The 21,359-nt window shown below is 40.8% G+C and overlaps 1 protein-coding gene across 1 annotated transcript in view; it reads left to right on the forward strand.

Moving 5' to 3' along the window:
* The window catches only part of ZC2HC1A (zinc finger C2HC-type containing 1A), a 109,576-nt gene extending 89,464 nt beyond the window's left edge, over positions 1-20,112 (forward strand). Inside the window, exons 8-9 of the mRNA XM_088471565.1 lie at positions 7,307-7,408; positions 19,696-20,112. Coding sequence (XP_088327691.1) covers positions 7,307-7,408; positions 19,696-19,879 — 286 coding nt within the window. The 3' untranslated portion in view covers positions 19,880-20,112. The remainder of the gene's footprint in view (positions 1-7,306; positions 7,409-19,695) is intronic.
* The last annotated feature ends 1,247 nt before the right edge of the window (positions 20,113-21,359 follow it).

The raw sequence follows: 21,359 nt of genomic DNA on the forward strand, positions 1-21,359 counted from the left end.
CACTTTAGCATTACTTTGCATGTGCTGGCTTTTTCTTTTACCTGCAAACATACTTACATGTCAAGCACTCCTTTGGGTATGGACTTGAGTGTGTGCTGCTTATTTTTTTATATAGTGTGTGTGTGTGTGTATATGTATGTATGTGTATATGTATATATATATATATATATATATATATATATATATATATATATATATATATATGATATGATATTTTTTTAACAGTTTCTTCTATAGCGCAGCATATTTCGCTCTACAATTGGACACATTAATAGAACAAAGCTGGGTAATAACAGACAGATATATAGGTATGAAGGCCCTGCTCGCAAGCTTGCAATCTTTAGGGAAACAGGCATCGATACACAATACATATATATCATATATATTGATACATACACGTGTGTGTGTGTGTGTGTGTGTGTGTGTGTGTATATGTATGTGTGAATTAACATTTTCAAGTTTAATACAGCAATTTTAAATGTTAGTCAATAGATCTAAACTAAGACTCTATGCGCTATGTTTTATTCATGTAAGTCATGTTATACATTTACTGTCTGTTCATTTGCTAGCATTGTGCATTCATTTACTGGCAATTTCTACACCTCTCCTGTGTTTTTATTGTAAAATTCTAACTATTCCTTTCATCTTTAAACCAAAAATGTATTTTAAAAGTATACATAGTAATAATGATGGCCATTGTCTCAGAATATTTGTTATGCTGTATCTTCTACATACACCATCCCCTTAAATATGACAGTTCCTTTAACCGTTCATTCATTGGACAATTCACCATATATACACACCCCCATTACCGGGCTCTGCCCCCCAAACACAGGCGCAGACTCCTAACCATCAGAGATATACGTTCATCATCGGATCTCTGAATCAGACCCACAGTCGGAATGCGCTCAGATGCAGGTGCAGTATAAATAAAAATCATTCAGCTCCGTGAGCATTGGCATTGCATCAGAATCCGGCCCATTGTATTTGTTCTTGTAAGTTAATCTATTACTATGGAGTATTTAGAAAGCACACAACAATAAAAAAACACTACCTAATGCTGGGTACACACCTACCAATCGTTTACCCCTATGTGTCGGGCCTGACGTCTCAACTAGGCGGGCATTTAAATTTGCCCACCCAATTGAGCTGTCACTTACTGCCCTGGTCCCTGCAGCATGTGTACGGGCGATCGGCGGGTCTCCCGTACACACCAGCAGATGCACCAATATGTCTGCATATATATCGGTCATGTGCTGTTCTGCACATTGCTTGCGATATATTGGGTGTTCAATATTAAATGGCCGATGTATCACCCAGTGTGTACCCAGCTTTAGAATACACATACATGGTATGGTGTGGATTGTGGTGTGCCAGGACCCACCTGTACAGTAGCATAAACAATAGTCTTCATGCTCGTACTGTCATTTTTTTAACCTGATTTTTGCATAATGTAACCATTGTTCCTAGTGTTCCTATAACCACTGACATGTTACTTGCATTGCAGTAGTATTTTTTGGAACTGCACTTGTTCAATTATTTATGTTTGCTGCTATACAAATACATCAAGATCCCTAACAACACTAGCACAAAATATGAATCAAACACATTTACGTTTTGTTATATGTTTTGATTAATAAAACAGATCTTTATTAGTAAAACACTGGCTGATACGAACCTTAAGAATCATTTCATTAGCAATAGTCTCCCTAGAAATAAGACGTTGCAAGCTAGGACTATAGCTCCCTGTTGTCTGCGCCACCTGTTTTTTAAACCGTTAAAACAATAACAGGTCCATTTGTCACAGACGATCACCGTATAGTAACAATGGCTTACTAGGTAACAGTGTTTTATTTCAAACCACCAAGATGACTAAGCAGTAGACTGCCTTTGCTCTTCTGCACTTCATATACATACAGCATTGCTTACTTTTAGGAGGTGCCAGAGGGCATGGTGATGTTATTTGTGTAATCATGGCCCCTTCCCCCAGTGCTCTGTGTCACTATGTATTTTAGACTCCCCTCATCGCTTAGGGCCAAAAGACTTAGGGCCTGATTCAAAGCCGCTCGTAAGCGGCCGCTCGTTCGTTCCGAGCGATGTTTGCACAACTGCGCATGCGTACGGATCGTAATACGCATGCGCGAACCAGTCAGTGCGGCCGAAAATCGTTTGTTCGCTAAATAGCGAATGCCTGCTATTTTGAGTGACAGGAGGAGGCGTATGTGGGTGGTAACAGGGGAAGGTGCTTGAAAACGGGGAGTGGAGATCAGAACGCAGGCGTGCTTAAAGGTCAAAACGGGCGTTTTAAGGGTGTGCATAATTAATACAGCAGCGTCATTGACCACGTCACTGGGTTATTTTATAGTCAGAACTGCTCGCATGATTGCGGTAGGAAAAACCAACCACAAGAATAGCGAGCAGTTCATACGCTGGTCGATGTACTCGATTAATCTAATAAATAGCGGTCAATGACGTAGGATGCGAGCGGCCAGGGGGCGTAGTTTTCCTAAAAACGACTGCATGTTTGGTTCGCTCGTTCAGACCTAGAGGCTTGAACAGACCGCAAAGAGCGAACAGTTCATTTGAATAGCCACCTCTTTTTTCTGAACGAGCGAGCGCAAATAGCGGCAGGCTCTGAATCAGGGCCTTAGTGCTGAGACCAGTACATCACTGCTTTTAGGCTGGGGGAAAAGGAAAAATCTTTTCTGCACATGTGCATAATTCATTTCCTCTTTAAAAGCTAGGGCACATAGCGGGATGGGACAGTCGCTTGCAATGTAACTGTTAGCGAATGCACCGCTGGAGAAACCTACTAGCTCAAATCTGGAGGTATATTTACTAAAGTTCGATTTTGGATTCTGTTCGATTTAACATTCGACCTATTGATACGAGGTGGAGGGATTATGCCCTGAGGATCACTAAGGGGGTGGGGGTTAATGATACTGAAGATCTATTCTCTTTTTCCACTAGGGTGGGAGGTAATGTTACAATGGGCGCCTGGGGACGGGAGACTTGTAGGACACCTCCTAGGCATATTTTTTTCAATAAAATATTTAAACACATTTTTAAAAATGTTTTATCTTTGTTAAATACAGAAAAAATTGTCAGTTAAGCGGCTGCTGGAAAATTGCGCTGTCTGTCTGCTTGGAGTAGGAGTGAATCTCTAGCCGCATTTTATTAGGGTAGTACAAATATGATTGCATATATATATATATATATATATATATATATATATATATATATATATATATATATATATATATTATTACCTTTGTATCTTCTGACTTGTGTTTTCACTTTAAAATGTCGTCTGCTATTTGCAGCCTATTAAACTATTCGGCCTTTCCCCCTACTAGTAAGCTGGGTACAATAGGCTCACTCCTGCGGACATTAAGGGATTTACAAACATTGTATAAGTAACAGATAATTCCATCCCAAGATCTAAAGAATGTCTGTTTTTATTAACATGTAAGTATTAACCTATTTACTGTAGGTTTCCTTTACATGTACAGTGCACGTATGCATGAATGTGTTCAGAGACACTGATGGTTTAACTGGTGCTTTAAATAACTCAGTCGGCTTGTTATAAGTTATTAAACAAGAATTGATCCCAGCATGGTAATATTATACAGCAGTCTGTTTGCTTTAATTTATAGCTTGGCTTCCCCAAACAGCTTTATGATGCAGTGAGATCTTGTGATCAGGATTCATATTTAATAGTATCAGCAAGGTGATGCTAAGTACGCTGTTAGAATAAAGTTGTATTTAACCTGGTTTATCTAAGCACTTTTATTGGCGGTTTTGCCGATGGCAACCAATCAGATTCTAACTATTTCTTCTACAAGGTGCTAGATAAATGATAAGCAGAATCTCATTGGTTGCAATGATAAATACCTCCACTGCTGTAAATGTGCACTTTAGAAAATATACCCCTAGATGTCCAACCCTATCCCCATCTAAATCCCACAAAAACTTTGTCACTTCAATAGCAAAAAAGGTCCCTTCCTCTCAGTACAAGATGCTCTGCACATGCAAAATTAAATGAGGTTTGATGTTCATCAACTTACGGCGAATTCACTAATTGGCATTTTCAAAACAATTCTCTAATTAAATAAGTAATATCAATGACTTTAGTGGGTCCTATTTGGCTACTTTTCAGGCTGGTGGTAAGTCGCAGACTGATGTCACGTGAACCATCACTATGTTACCATTAATTCTACATGAAAGGTGCAGGGGCGCTACAGGTGAATTATTTTTTAGCAGCGACATAACAGACCTGGCTGTATATGCTGTTATAATAGTTTCCAGACTTGCATCAATACAGAGAATATATATTGCTCAGCATTTATCAGGCGAACTCGGCTATATGTCAGTTTCCGCGTTGCTCTTTAACGCAATCCAAAAAGTGAGTCAAGATGGGCAAGAATGTGTCTTCTACTGTAAGTTAGAGACTGACTACACACACTGAATTACTTCAATGGGGATTAACAGTCTGGTTAGTAGTCTGTTTACTAGTGAAGGGAGGTAGTTGAGTATTCCTCCCTTTGTCACGGTCCTTGGGGCTGTTACAGTCAGCTGATTTCCTGGGGCTCGGCAAGAGCTTGTGGTTGGATTAGTCCTCAAGTTTATGCCCCACTCTGCCACCATTTTTAGTTGGCAAACAAAATGGGTTTATAAATGATGTTTTTAAAGAACTCATCAAACCCAGGGAAACAGCTACAGTACATTTGGGTGGGAGGGATATCACATGCACACATAATGATATCCATGCCGCTCAATCGGCAGACATAGAAACTGTCCCAGCCTGGCTCATCATGACTCATCGTGTTTCTGAATGACCTGGTCAGCCAGGGTTAATGCATTCTCATCAAAAAGTATGACACCCACACACTTAATAATGGGCCTGATACAGAAAGCATCGCAACTGCGATTACTCACGCAATGGGACGATTGTTGCCTACTGCGCATGCACGAACACTCCACTGCGATGCACGAACACTCCACTGCGATTGGGACTGCGATCGCAGTGACTATGCAGACCGATTGCATGGTGATTGACAGGAAGTACCGTTTGGGAGTGGAGACGCAGGGGTGGTCAGCAAAACGCAGTGGTGTATATATATTAGCCACTGCGATACCATGCGCAGCCTGAGCTCTCACTGCGTACCGGAAGCTTGTGCAATTGTGCTTGAGGCTGCGATTGTACTCTTCTACCGATGGTTTCGCAGTCTTGCCAAGTATTACGGATGTGTGGAAGGTAAGGAGGGCGTCCTTATGTTGTGCTGCGACGGCATAGCGATCACAGAGGATTAGCATATCTTCGCAGTGAGCCTGCATGCGTAATCGCTATTGCAATCACATCTGCGATCCTTGCTGAATCAGGCCCAATATCTGTAATGGTAAATTGGACGGACACATCATTACAGCGCTATATTCACGTCCATGTTAGTTTTGTAACAAACCAAACGGAAGGATTGGGAGACCTTGCAGAAATAACGCACAGCTTTATTTTTTAAATCCTGTTGGACTTTCAGGGTTTATCATAGGGCCTTGTTGAATGTGTAATATAATATTTACCTGGGTGCCTGGAAATCCTAATGTAAATGACATCACTACATGGATAATGTCACATTTGAAAGATATTTTTGTTCAGAAAATTCATAAGAGCAAATATCTCTTGTATTCAGCCCACCCATAAAAAATATCAGAATTCTGTGGTTTATATAGTTGACCTGTAATCATCATGTCCAAATTAGTATTAGTTCAATGTATGTCTTCTCTTATCACTCACTATGGAGCCAGACACATCCATGCAGGGATTGCTGCAGTCTGGAATGTAGACGCTCCTTCTCTACAGGAGCTTCCTCACTTCGGCATGTCTGTAAGAGACACACTGGTGGTAGTACTGAAGGTGACAGTAAATTGGGATTACTCAGCCCTCTATTTTATTAGGTTTTTATTGTATCTTTGCACTGAAATCCAGGAACCACAATCACTAACATGTTACAGCAAATCAGTGTCCTGAGTTCTGTCCCAAGAGAAGTTACTGGTTTGTAATCTCTTTAGCCAGACTACTGTTGAATTTGAGTAACACAAAACCTCAGAAACACCCGGTTATGAGCCGGTCTCTCTAGTAACTCAAGGGAGTGGCCTGTACATTGCAGACCTTTAATTATTTGATTGTAATATTGATACATTAAAGAAAAAGAATGTTGTTATACAGATGTGTCCTCAATCCTCATACACTATTGCTGCAGTCGCACCAAATAGCAGCTTTGCGGCGCGCCAGGTCCCGTATGACTCGACTTCTGTCTTTTTTTTTTTTTTTTTTTACCGGAAAATGCATCTTAGTTGGAATCCGATCTGACACACCGCTTCAAGGGACTACAATGGTTAATATGTGACACTTGTATATCTGTGTGCCTCTGAGTCTGTATACCAAGTGCTACGATGCATCAGCCGCAGCTTTTTTCCCATGCCGAGTTCCGTTGTGCTTCGTATAAACACCCAGTCGCACACAGGTATACAAGTGTCAAATATCAAATTAATCGGAGCATTCCCCTGAAGCTACTTGTCGCATCCGATTGCAACGAAGATACATTTTCAGGCGAAAAAAAAATACTTGGCGCCAGTGGAGACACACAGGACCTGTTGGCCCACTTGTGCCAGGCAACACGTTTGTACATGGCCAGACTCGGATAGCATATAAAAATGTACGGTATAGAACTACAATAATCTCAAAACCTCTAACACACACTGTCTGTCTCTTGTGTATGTCTGTATCTGTCTCTCTCTCTCTCTCTGTCTCTCTCTCTGTCTCTTTGTCCCTCTCTCCTCACTTGTTGCTGTCACAAGAAAATACCCACTTTCTGCTCTGGGGGATTGCAGGCCCACATAGCAATGCAGACTTAAAGGTCAAAGATGAGCTGATTTCCACCACCTCCATGCATCTTTATATATCTGCCCATTTTACAACAGGGTTCTGTGGCTAATCTCAACCCCTTGAAGATCATTTAAATAACTCGTGGCATGAAATCTTGTTTATCATGTTTTTTGCATGTAGGTGAAGAGCCTTACACGTTTCTGGTCCACCCAGGTTCTTCTACCATAGTCCCCGTCTTTTGCGCTAAGCCACATGCAAACCTGAACTAATACAATGTCACAAAATTGCATTTGTGCTGCAGGTCAGAGGTTTTTAAAATTTTGAAAATAGCATTTACATTTAGGCTTTATTGTGTGTTTCAATATTAAACATGTTTTATTACTTTTTTTTCTTGAACTTTTATTTTCTCACTTTAAATCGTAGAGGCTCAATGAAGTCAAGAACACCCCCAAGCTTGGCCAAAACCACCACATCCGTTGCTTCTGCTAACAAAAGGAAAACCTACAACGCTGACAACTATTCAAGGTATTGTGGCGACTCTGTGCTCTATCTACCCCAAATTATAGGTGGCCAACACTCTGCAGATGTTGTGCAGTCACCACTGTTGTCATATGTTGCAGGCCGTGAGCATATGTGAGAGAGGGACATTTTAGTCCGTGTTGAGTGGACAGCCACGCTCTGGCACCAGGAAGTATTGGAGGTGTCAGTGGTCCTGCAGGTGATTTACGGAGGGACTTATTTGTGGGGATGAGCGGTTCGGTTTTAACTCTGTTCTTTTCACCAAATTAGTGCAAGTTCGGATTTATTTTATTGACTATCCAAAACACGTGAGAGCCAGATAGCCATTTAGATGCTGCGTTTTGAGATCCCAACATAACAGAGTAAAACCGAAACGCTCGTCTCTACTTATTTTGTGCCTAAAGTGACAAGATGGGAGAAAATATTCCACATTCGAGTTTTAATTTAACCCATCAGAAACTACCATGTATTATTTCTAGTTTTATTTCCTTCTTGTAATTCCAGGGAGACTGATGCTTTGAAGGGATGGGGTTGGGGATAAGCATTGCTTCCGTGAAGAGGCAAACTTTATGCTATTGGATATTTACCTAATGAGATAGTTATAGCAAGTTGTAGTATTAGCTAAAATATAGCCAGTATCTGACAATCGCTATAATCAATGGATGTTCTTGGAGCTGTGATACAATGGCATTGAATCTGGAGAAAATCATGACATCATGATTGTCTCCAACCTGGTTGATGATATTAGGTCTGTGTGGAACAGTGGTTGGCAAATGCCCATTTGTGACCCTGACTCTGTCCCCTACTGAGACTTATTGTCTGCTGTGATAAAAAGCAGAGAATACCACTGGGAGAAACCTGCTTCCATGTCACATGACCTTTATTGTACAATACGAGGGAGGTAGTGCAGCATATTCTGCCCCGGATGCTCTCTATCCTTCCTCTGTGGGCACTGGCTGAAATTCATTTTAGATTAGCCAGTGAGTGGTCGCCTCTTTAAAGGTGTAAGTGGCTTGTTGGGATAGTTCAGAGTAAGTGGGTGGTCAGATTGGCATGAGGTGGATTTTAAAGCAAGTGAGAGATATAATAGGCCATAAGGAAAAAAAATGTACATTTACGCCAATGTGTTAGTATTAGGGATCCATCTGATGGAGCTCACTGTGACGTGATGGATGGGCACTTTTGGCCAAGCATGCTAAGAACCTCATGTATACACCATGTTAATTGTAGAATAGTGCTTACAATGTGCACCTGCATTTTCTTTTACCTCTTCACCACCAACCCAAGCTAGGTTATTTAGCTTAGTCACCAGCAAGGGTTTCTGTAGCAATGGGGTGTGTTACATATGCAAAAGTTCCCCAATAAATCAGCAGACCTTACATCTCTTCTGTCTACAGTGACCAGAGAATGTGTTATGAATAAATCAAAGTATTACATGTCACCAGAAGATATGTCATCTATCCACCCATCCGGTGTCGTTGCTACAAGCAATATGTGTGTGAATCAGAAACCTGAAAGAAGCAGATTAATAAGCACGTTAGAAATACACAGGATGGAATCAATTAGTGTAACTCCCTGATACACTCTGCTGAGACATACAAATGTAATCCTCAGCAGATGTACTTTTATGTAAAGTAATAGGAAATGCAGAGGATGGAATCCCACACATGGGAATGGGCTTCCTGACTGCATCCCCACATGATCTATAATGAGAATTAGTGGATCTTTCCCAGGAGCTGCGTGTCTGATGTTAGGTAAATGTATATGCCGAGTTATCTGCCCTCCATGTCTCAGTATGTATACAGGTCATGTGAACTCCTCATCAGAATGTTGTGGAATATCCAGTTAGCACAATTACACAACACTGTTACTGGGTGGAGGTTGATTGCGGAATGGAATGGAAGCCTTTGCTGACTCCAGACTCAGGACTGATCCCTCAATACTCGCCTTTCTCCCTCATGCTTATTGGTATATTTTTATCTGTGTTAAACAAATGAAATCCATGATACTATTATGGTCAAAGCAATAGAAATGGGGCTATTTGCACATTTCCATTGTTGAACAGGAATTATGATAAATGCCACCATCCAAAAAGATTTGCTTCTGACCCCACAGTTTAATTTGTCCATAAAGCTAAAGTCTTCACAGGTCCTGACAATTGTTTTAACTAAATGCATTGACTTTTTGTACCCAGTGCAATGATCTCTGGATTCCATACAAAATGATGATCAGTACTTATGTGATGAACTATGTCCTTGAGTAAGGTGAGGTTGTCTGCAATTTTGTGCCCATGCATGCCACAGGCCTTGTACAGCTCTTGCAGGTCTGGGCCAATGCGTTCCTCAGCATTACCTACAGCTCCATTGGGAGGCCATCACTGCCTGGTATCCTGCCTGTCTCAAAAGGTTTTGAAGCAGACTGCATCTCCAGTTCTAAGAGAGCTACTGATTTTCTGGCCGGATTACCCAACAGGAACCTGACAGCTTTGTCTCCGTACATTGTCTTTGGGTATTAGAGATTGCCATAGAAGTCTGTGACTACTTCAGTGACATTGACCTTATCAACCTGATGGTGCGGAACTTGTTTCATAGCTCATACAGAGAAACTGGCCAGTGGGGAGGTTCATTAAAAAAATGAAGTCACATTTCCCACCCTTCTCCAGTTTCTCCGCTTTGGAAAGGCAGCTTTTGTGCCTTGGATTCTCCTCAAGGTGCATTTTCAGAGCCTCAAAGTCATCTTTCATGCCCCAGTAGGATGAATGGAGATCCTACATGTTGTGTTCTTTTTTTGCCTATAAGTAACTGTTGAACTTGATTATAACATAATACCACCAGTCATTCATACACATAAAATAACTGTCATTCTTCCTTATGATATAGACACCTCTTAGTGCCTACAGTACATCCTTCCCTTCCAATAAGGCAACGTTCAAATCCAGAACATCAGGCCAGTAGGAAAACTGAAAGAATCACCCTTTGATCAGCAACAAGAGGGATAGATGTAGTAAGCCTTGGAGAGAGAGAAAGTAGACAAGGTATAAAGTACCAACCAATCGGCTCCTGTCATTTTGTCGACTGCATTTGAAAAATGACAGGAGCTGATTGGTTGGTACTTTCTCTCTCCAATTTATCTCACTCCAAGGTTTAGTAAATCTACCCCAAAGTGAGGAACCATTGAATTCTTGTTCTCCTTCTCTGCCTGTAATGTGGACACAAAATGAATCCATGGATGCATTGAGCCATCGGGTCAGTAGCCCAAATGATCAAGTAGAACATGGATCAGGCTAGAGATATATTAGTAAGTGATTTTAGTAGCTGTATATGTAAGGCAAGTTGAATTTTAGTTTTAGTGCTCCTTTAATTGGATTTGACTATGAAGCATATGTTTGTAATAATTGGCATATGGAGCCTGTTATATGAAAAACATGAACTGTAAACCTGTTTTGTGTGTTTCATGACAATAATATCTAACTTGCGTATTATCTCTTCAATGTGACCTGCTAATCACGGAATGCTTGCACTGTCCTAGGAGTCAAGGATTTACTATATAGAAATGTATAGAAACATATTTACAAAGACACATTTGTTTCACAGTAAGATTTTGTTTGCTTTGCTCTGTCAAAGTGATTTTGCAACAGAATATACATTCCCGCAACCCCTGCTTCTGCCAAGTCATGCTCAAAAGGAATTCAGATTATAACACTTTTAAATAAAATACACTGAAATAGAAAAATACAAATGAAGATTTCCAGCCTCCATGTTTAACATACCATGCATGCCTTCCTGTAATATGTGTTTTTTTTTTTTTGCTTCCTCCTAACTCTGTATTAAGTCCTGTATGAGCTGGTTTTATTACCTTGTTGAGGTGTTTCGGGAATTGGGAGAAGTGAATGTTGTGTTTGATACTAAAAAAGTGCATGTTACTTTGCCTAGATATATATGTGTATGGGGAAAACAGGTATGATCAGGCATTTAGCTTTGTAATTGTGTATGCTTTGCTGTCCATAGCCATGGAGCAATCATTATGTACTTTTTTTTTCTTTTTTTTTTTTAACTTAATCAATTTTTATTGAAAAGAATAGCAATACACTTTGAACAGTGATGGCATTCACATGTAAGGTTTACGGATTATACAAAAAAACTGGGAGAAAGTAAAAAGAGAACAAAACAATTGCAGGAAGGGGGAACAAACTGAAGCATATGTAATAGAGGACATGTAAATAAATACACACAGACCAGGGAAATTAAACCGTAGTCGGCATACTCATGCAGGTAATTCTCCTAATTTACAAATTAGAAGAGGAACTCATCGTAGCGAGATAGTTAGGTAGCATAGAAGTCATGCCATAATCTCCATTCAATCAGGGGAGAAGAGACTGAGGGTTATTATTTAAAACCAAGTGTTTCCATCACAAAACTACGCTGGTTGTTTGAAATAATTCTAAATATGAGGAGAGGATTGGGTCTCTTTCGATATTGAGCCAGTTCTGCTCTTGTGGCTGTAAAGATATGGCCAATTACATATTTATTAAAACATTGAACTGAGGGAGGTAAATGGTGAAAAAGGGCTATTTTAGGGAGGCAAAGGAGAGACACTGTAGTGACATGAGAAATTAGATTGAAGACTTCGAGCCACATGGGCTGAATCATGGGGCATGACAAGAAAGTGTGTGTCATAGAGGCCACCTCACCACAATTCCTCCAGCAGAACCTTAAATGAATCAGGCCATATTTTGTGTAGTTATATATCCTTATCATTTTATAGTTTTGCTTTGATTTGTGCCTTGTTGTATATTGTATATTATGATTTGAACTCTCCCCTACTTTCTCATAGATTATGGCCGGTACTTTTATAGTTTGTGGATCAGAACAGTACATTTAGCTTAATTGATGATTTCACCAAATGAAATTAGCTAGTGTCAGAACTTTATTATAGGGGTGGCCAACCCGCGGCTCTCGAGCTGCATGCTGCTCATTTGTTTTTGTGTTGCGGCTCGGCAGACCCCCACTGGAACTGTGAACGCTGGCCTCTGAAGCGATAAGAGGCTAAAGACGACTATGACCGCTTAAGAGGCCAGCGTTCCCAGTGATGCAGTGCGCGGGTGACATCAGGACGTCACCTGCGATGTGAGGAGCCCGCGCGCCTTAGATCCAGCAGGTGCGAAAGCGGTGCCAGCATGAAGACAGGTAAGTTTCTTCACATGGGGTGTGGGCAGGGAGGGGGAGCTAATACTGGGGGCACGACTACAAGGTGCATTTCAGAAGGGGCACAACTACTGGGAGCAGTGCTTAATGGGCACAACTACATGGGGCATTGCAGAAGGGGCACAACTACATGGGGCATTGCATAATGGGCACAGCTACAGGAGGCATTGCATAAGGGCCACAACTACTGGGGACATTGGTTAATGGGCACAAATACAAGGGGCATTGCAGAAGGGGCACAACTACTGGGGACACTGCATAATGGGCACAGCTACAGGAGGCATTGCATAAGGGGCACAACTACTGGGGTCATTGCATAACTACAGGGGAGGCACTGCATATAGGGTACTACTACAGTGGGCACTGCATAAGGGGCACAGCAAAATGGGCACTACTGCCTGAAAGCCAGGAGAAGGGGGGGGGGCAGCCTGAGAGCTGGGGGGATGATGCCTGCTTTCATGCTTATGGGGGCAGAGTGGGGCTGTTGAGATAACTCCGGGGCGGGGTGACACATGAGGGGCCGCTGCGGTGGCATGGGGGGGTTGCAATGATACATGAATGTGGGCTGGAATGGCAAGGGAGGGGGCTGGAGTGACACATGGAGGAGCTGAAGTGTGTATTATGTGAATCTTGCTTTTTCAATGTATTTTATGTGGTTCTGGATTTCAATATGTATTTTATGTAGATGTGGTTATGTGGATCTGGCTTGTTTCTGTGTATTTTATGTGAACGTGGCTTTTTCAATGTCTTTTTCTTTCACTTCAACAGTGAAAAACTTATATTGGGAAGATTATGTCAGTTGTGTATTTTCAATGTGCTGGACCTGCCCCAAGTGTGACACAAGGTCATGCTCCTGCAAAGGCCATACCAAAGGCGTGTGCACAAAAATGGGGCGTGACCTTGTAACAGCTAGGCCACGCCCCATTTTTGCGCACGCATGCTATCAGCTCTTTACCTTGACTACAGATATTTTTTGGCTCTATGCCCCTGACTGGTTGGCCACCCCTGCCTTATTATGTTCAGGCTTCATCTTCAGCTCACCTGTTACATTGCCAGTTTTTAGAGAATACAAATGTCACAGGAGCACAGATTAGTTCAGGAGAAAAGTGTAAGACAGTAAGTACACTGTTCATTCGTGTGATCATGTCAGTGGCAGAAACATGGTCTGAGGAGGACAATGGAGAGTTAAGGTGGATACACACCAGAAAGATATACCTGCAGATGATGGTTGTTCATACACACTGAACAACCATCACTGCATTCCCGCTGGCCGGGGTTCGTGTCGCCACCGGCTTCTGCTGCAAGTGTACGGCCGGTCGGTGGACCACCCGTATACACAGCACGATGAGCAGCTATATGCGCTATGTCTGTGAACAAAGTCTTTCGCAGACATATCGGCTGTACACACTGACCGACATTCACACAATATATCGGCTGTTCAATTGAATGGCCGATATATCGTTGTCTTTTAACCTGCAATGTTTATTTTCTGTGAACTAAAGATGTCTAAGCACAGCTGATGGCATATATAGTATAAAAAGAAGCATTGGGTGTCTGTTAGAGCAGATTAGTGTCCTGGTTACTCTAGTTATAAAATATGGAAGTTATTGTGGCTTCTATTAGTCATAATTCTGTCTGAAATTTGCAGTTGTGACTTTAACAATTTTCAATTAGGGATTGTTCATACCAATCAAAAGGGGCAATGTAGGTGAGCCAAATGGTTCTTTTCTGATGTAAAATTTTAGGCTTCTGTGTAATCCACTGTTACTGACCTTTTCTGTTGCTAACTAACACTTGAAACGCTCATTACAAATAGGATGAATGGTTCCTTATGGGCTTAATCCCACCATTGCATTCCATAATGTTGCATCTTAAAACTTTACAGTGCAGCACAACCTATGTCTCATCATTAATGTGTGCTATTAGTACCAGTGACAGAACAATGTATGAAAAAGACATCACAGGCCAAATGTAATAGGGTGAGAGTTTAGCCGTAAACTCTCACATTGGTCGAGTTTTATCTTCAAGATGGGAAAACATCTGGATGAGAGTTTAAATCGTGAGAGAGTTTTGAGTCTAAAAACATGTTCTCTGACTCTATTACATTGGCCCAGTTTAAAAAGTGTCAGAGTTTGCTGCTAAACTCTCACATTTTCTAAACTCTCACCCTATTACATTTGGCTCCACGTGTCTAAAGTGCATGTTTGTTTTTTATATCTTGTTACTCATTTTCCAAGCACATATGTGTCAACAAGCCTTTAAAGTTGTGCAGAACAGCTGAAAATCCAGCCATCTTTGCTCCACTTAGAATAAAACATGGTTTGCACTGTACTTTTTACAATTCTGTGGAGGAGTGCAGCCCAAGCAGTTCACCTATGATGCACCTAAGTGCAGTTCTAATTTCTGGATGCTTCTCCCAACAGTATAGAGTAGGCAGTGGATGGTAATATGCACAAAATATTCTGGACAAACTCCTGTAAATTTAAAAGCTGTTTACTCAGTAACATAATCACAAATTTCAGTAACAAAGTGATAACTTGACTACTGGACCAAAACGAACTTAGAGCAGTAAACATGGGTATTCGGACATATGGTGCCATGTACAGCAGTGATTTTCAACTCGAGGCACACAACACAAGATTTTAAAATTGCCAAGGCACACCATCCAGCAATGTGACCAATAGAAAAACATAGACATTGGCCTCCACAGGAATAACTCACACTACATTATCCTCCACAGGAATAAAACACTACATTGGCCTCCTCAGTAATAAAACACACTACATTGGCCTCCACAGGAATAAAACACACTACATTGGCCTGCACAGGAATAACTCACACTACATTATCCTCCGCAGGAATAACTCACACTACATTATCCTCCACAGGAATAAAACACACTACATTGGCCTCCACAGGAATAACTCACACTACATTATCCTCCACAGGAATAACTCACACTACATTATCCTCCACAGGAATAAAACACACTACATTGGCCTCCACAGGAATAACTCACACTACATTATCCTCCACAGGAATAACTCACACTACATTATCCTCCACAGGAATAACTCACACTACATTATCCTCCACAGGAATAACTCACACTACATTATCCTCCACAGGAATAAAACACACTACATTATCCTCCACAGGAATAAAACACACTACATTATCCTGCACAGGAATAAAACACACTACATTGGCCTGCACAGGAATAAAACACACTACATTGGCCTCCACAGGAATAAAACACACTACATTGGCCTCCACAGGAATAAAACACACTACATTGGCCTCCTCAGTAATAAAACACACTACATTGGCCTGCACAGGAATAGAACACGCTACATTGGCCTGCACAGGAATAGAACACGCTACATTGGCCTCCACAGGAATAAAACACATTACATTGGCTTCAGGAATAAAACACACTACATTGGCCTCCACAGGAATAAAACACACTACATTGGCCTCCACAGGAACACTACATTGGCCTCCACAGGAATAAAACACACTACATTGGCCTCCACAGGAACACTACATTGGCCTCCTCAGGAATAAAACACACTTCATTGGCCTCCACAGGAACACTACATTGGCCTCCCACACTACATTGGCCTGCTCAGGAATAAAACACACGACATTGGCCTCCTCAGGAATAAAACCCACTACATTGGCCTCCACAGGAATAAAACACACTACATTGGCCTCCACAGGAATAAAACACACTACATTGGCCTCCTCAGGAATAAAACACACTTCATTGGCCTCCACAGGAACACTACATTGGCCTCCTCAGGAATAAAACACACTACATTGGCCTGCTCAGGAATAAAACACACGACATTGGCCTCCTCAGGAATAAAACGCACTACATTGGCCTCCACAGGAATAAAACGCACTACATTGGCCTGCACAGGAATAAAACACACTACATTGGCCTCCACAGGAATAAAACACACTACATTGGCCTCCACAGGAATAAAACACACTATATTGGCCTCCACAGGAATAAATCACACTACATTATCCTCCACAGGAATAACTCACAGTACATTGGCCTCCACCGGAATAAAACACACTACATTGGCCTCCACAGGAATAAAAAACACTACATTGGTCTCCACAGGAATAAAACACACTACATTGGCCTCCACAGGAATAAAACACACTACATTATCCTCCACAGGAAAAAAACACACTACATTGGCCTCCACAGGAATAAAACACACTACATTGGCCTCCTCAGTAATAAAACGCACTACATTGGCCTGCACTGGAATAGAACACACTACATTGGCCTCCACAGGAATAAAACACATTACATTGGCCTCAGGAATAAAACACACTACATTGGCCTGCACAGGAATAAAACACACTACATTGGCCTCCACAGGAATAAAACACACTATATTGGCCTCCACAGGAATAAATCACACTACATTATCCTCCACAGGAATAACTCACAGTACATTGGCCTCCACCGGAATAAAACACACTACATTGGCCTCCACCGGAATAAAACACACTACATTGGCCTCCACAGGAATAAAAAACACTACATTGGTCTCCACAGGAATAAAACACACTACATTGGCCTCCACAGGAATAAAACACACTACATTATCCTCCACAGGAATAAAACACACTACATTGGCCTCCACAGGAATAAAACACACTACATTGGCCTCCACAGGAACACTACATTGGCCTCCTTAGGAATAAAACACATTACATTGGCCTCCTCAGTAACAAAACACACTACATTGGCCTCCTCAGGAATAAAACACACTACATTGGCCTCCTCAGGAATAAAACACACTACATTGGCCTCCACAGGCATAAAACACACTACATTGGCCTCCTCAGGAATAAAACACACTACATTGGCCTGCACAGGAATAGAACACACTACATTGGCCTCCACAGGAATAAAACACACTACATTGGCCTCCACAGGAATAAAACACACTACATTGGCCTCCACAGGAATAAAACACACTATATTGGCCTCCACAGGAATAAATCACACTACATTATCCTCCACAGGAATAACTCACAGTACATTGGCCTCCACCGGAATAAAACACACTACATTGGCCTCCACCGGAATAAAACACACTACATTGGCCTCCACCGGAATAAAACACACTACATTGGCCTTCACAGGAATAAAAAACACTACATTGGTCTCCACAGGAATAAAACACACTACATTGGCCTCCACAGGAATAAAACACACTACATTATCCTCCACAGGAATAAAACACACTACATTATCCTCCACAGGAATAAAACACACTACATTGGCCTCCACAGGAATAAAACACACTACATTGGCCTCCTCAGTAATAAAACGCACTACATTGGCCTGCACAGGAATAGAACACACTACATTGGCCTCCACAGGAATAAAACACATTACATTGGCCTCAGGAATAAAACACACTACATTGGCCTCCACAGGAATAAAACACACTACATTGACCTCCACAGGAATAAAACACACTACATTGACCTCCACAGGAACACTACATTGGCCTCCTTAGGAATAAAACACATTACATTGGCCTCCTCAGTAACAAAACACACTACATTGGCCTGCACAGGAATAAAACACACTACATTGGCCTCCTCAGGAATAAAACACACTACATTGGCCTCCTCAGTAACAAAACACACTACATTGGCCTCCACAGGCATAAAACACACTACATTGGCCTCCTCAGGAATAAAACACACTACATTGGCCTCCTCAGTAACAAAACACACTACATTGCTATGCACAGGAATAAAATACACTACATTGGCCTCCTCAGGAATAAAACACACTACATTGGCCTCCTCAGTAACAAAACACACTACATTGGCCTCCAGAGGCATAAAACACACTACATTGGCCTCTTCAGGAATAAAACACACTACATTGGCCTGCACAGGAATAAAACACACTACATTGGCCTCCTCAGGAATAAAACACACTACATTGGCCTCCTCAGTAACAAAACACACTACATTGGCCTCCACAGGCATAAAACACACTACATTGGCCTCTTCAGGAATAAAACACACTACATTGGCCTCCTCAGGAATAAAACACACTACATTGGCCTCCTCAGTAACAAAACACACTACATTGGCCTCCTCAGTAACAAAACACACTACATTGGCCTCCACAGGCATAAAACACACTACATTGGCCTCTTCAGGAATAAAACACACTACATTGGCCTCCTCAGGAATAAAACACACTACATTGGCCTCCACAGGCATAAAACACACTACATTTGCCTGCTCAGGAATAAAACACACTACAGTACAAGTGCCCTGAGCTGATCACCGCTGCACACTTGACAACCGCTCGCGGCACACTAGCGTGCCACTGCACAGTGGTTGAAAAACGCTGATGTATAGGATAGTATCGGTAAACATCACATAAAGGTGTAAGATTAAGATATGAGGGAGCTTTACTTAGTGGTATTAGACCAGGGTATATCAACTATGTTTGTTCATAGACCTCCTATTCACTTGCTGGTAGAAGGTGGTCCAGGGATCAGAGATTTACTTACAATATCCCCAATAACCTTGACTAAGAGATCCATAGAGGTATAATAAAAATAGATACTGTTATTATCCAGCTGAGAATGGGTTTTATGAAGTATAAAAAATACATCATGTTTGCTACAGTATTTGTCCTATTTACTTGTTTTTTTTTTACCAGTTTCCTTTTTTCTATGTATTGCCATACTTGCTGTCATTATTTATTTTGTGCCGGTAGCTCTAGTATGGAAAATATAGGGAAGAGACCAATTCAGAATATCTCTAGTACTTTATATTTTTATAAGACACAAGTTTGATTATGTTGGAATGATGTACCCATGTTAAAAGGCAGCCTCCCCTCCACATATTGGAGCCTACCATTTTCCAATCTGCATTAATATGGCCCATCGATTTACAGGAGATGCCACTGGTTCCTAGTGAACCAATTCTCATAAATACCGGTTCAGCCTGTAAGCTTGGCTGCCTTACGCAAATTGGATCGCATATACAGAAGATGTTAATGGTTTTTGTTTTACATTTTAGGCCTGATGGCAAAGTGGGACATGATAGCAAGGACCACATAGACGCTGTGAATGGAAGTCGCATGAAAGCTGGAGATAACGCATCAGTACAGCTGATAAAGTTCTGCCATGAATGTGGCACCAAGTACCCGGTTCAGTGGGCAAAGTTCTGCTGCGAATGTGGCGTCAGAAGAATGGTTCTCTGAGCAAAATCTAATTTATTCTAACGAAAGCCAAATACATCAAAGTACACACAGGCACAAATATCATCTGATGAGTGCTCTTGCTTCTGACTGGAACTATACAATGCCAATGGGAAAAGAAATCTAAGGTGGAGACCTTGCCTGCATGCTCTTTCCTTTAGATTAAGAAAGAAATAAAAAAAAAACATTGGTTACCATCTTAGAATATAAATATTAAAGCTAATATTTCAAGTTAATTCGGTACTAGTATTTTGCTATTTCATCTTTAAATGTATCCTTATTAGTGAAGCAGGTGTATATTCTACAGCGCAGAACGCTAGAATGGTAGTCGTTGACCCACTTCCTATGGCTTGTAGTCTACCAATAATCTTGCATCAATCGCGAAATTCCGTATACACAGTTTTTGCCACAGGCGGCTTTAGATGGCAATAATAAATAATTGCATGTTCAGTAACACTAGGATTATGTACAAAATGTTCAATAAATGGGACTATGATATTATGGAACTATAACTCTGTCAGAAGAAATTTAAAAAATGATGGCATATTACACCTCCTAGGCATTCAGAGGCGTCATGTCTGAGAGGACGTCCAAAGTTATTCCTTATAAAATGTGTATCTAATGAATATATTTAAGATATGGCATCTTTGGGAACTATATTTATATAGGAGATATTGCATGTCTTTCCATAAATTAGAAGGATAATATAAATCACAGAGGTTCTGGGAAATCGTAGGTGACTTCTAATATACTAACTTATAGTATGGGGTCCCTTATGCGTTATAATACATAAGTTTTCTAATGAACATTATAATTATTACATCACAACTCATTTTTATGCAGGGTTCATATATTGGCATCACTTGTGTATTAATATATAAATCATAAGTTACAATAATGTTGCTTATGTATTCTGTATCCCTTTTAGAGCTGAAAGGTTAGAATTACACTGTGCCACTTATTATGGTCACTGCAACATATTTTGGGCCTTTTTCAGTACTTGATCCTGGGGTTTTTGCTAGCTTAGGTCAGTAAAATGAAACCTTTTAATGGCATTTGTCTTCTAACCAAATACTAGATTACTGTCATTGTGTTTTGCTATTCCTCAGGTGTAATTGCCATGATTTTATGAGAATACTGACATTTTTGCACTCTACTGTGTTTAAGTTTACTTATAAACGTTAATGAAATAACTTAACAAATGATCACGCAAACGTTTACCTGTTTGTAATAGTATAGTCCACTAGATTATTTACCTTTTTTTAAAAGATGTTTTAAAGAATTGAAAAAAATATGATGTGTGTTCCAGAATTACTGTAGCCATCAGTTTTTTTTTCTATTATTTTATTTTAAAGATACGCGAACATTTAAATGGATAATATGACCTAAAATACCAAGTGTATGTGCAGTAAATTATATAAACATATGTAATTATTATTTTATTGTCTTTTTTTTTAACTTTGTAAATCATAACTTTTATTTG

The sequence above is a fragment of the Taudactylus pleione genome, unplaced genomic scaffold (assembly GCF_031769625.1).
Source record: "Taudactylus pleione unplaced genomic scaffold, aTauple2 ptg000114l, whole genome shotgun sequence".
NCBI classification, from domain to species: domain Eukaryota; kingdom Metazoa; phylum Chordata; class Amphibia; order Anura; family Myobatrachidae; genus Taudactylus; species Taudactylus pleione.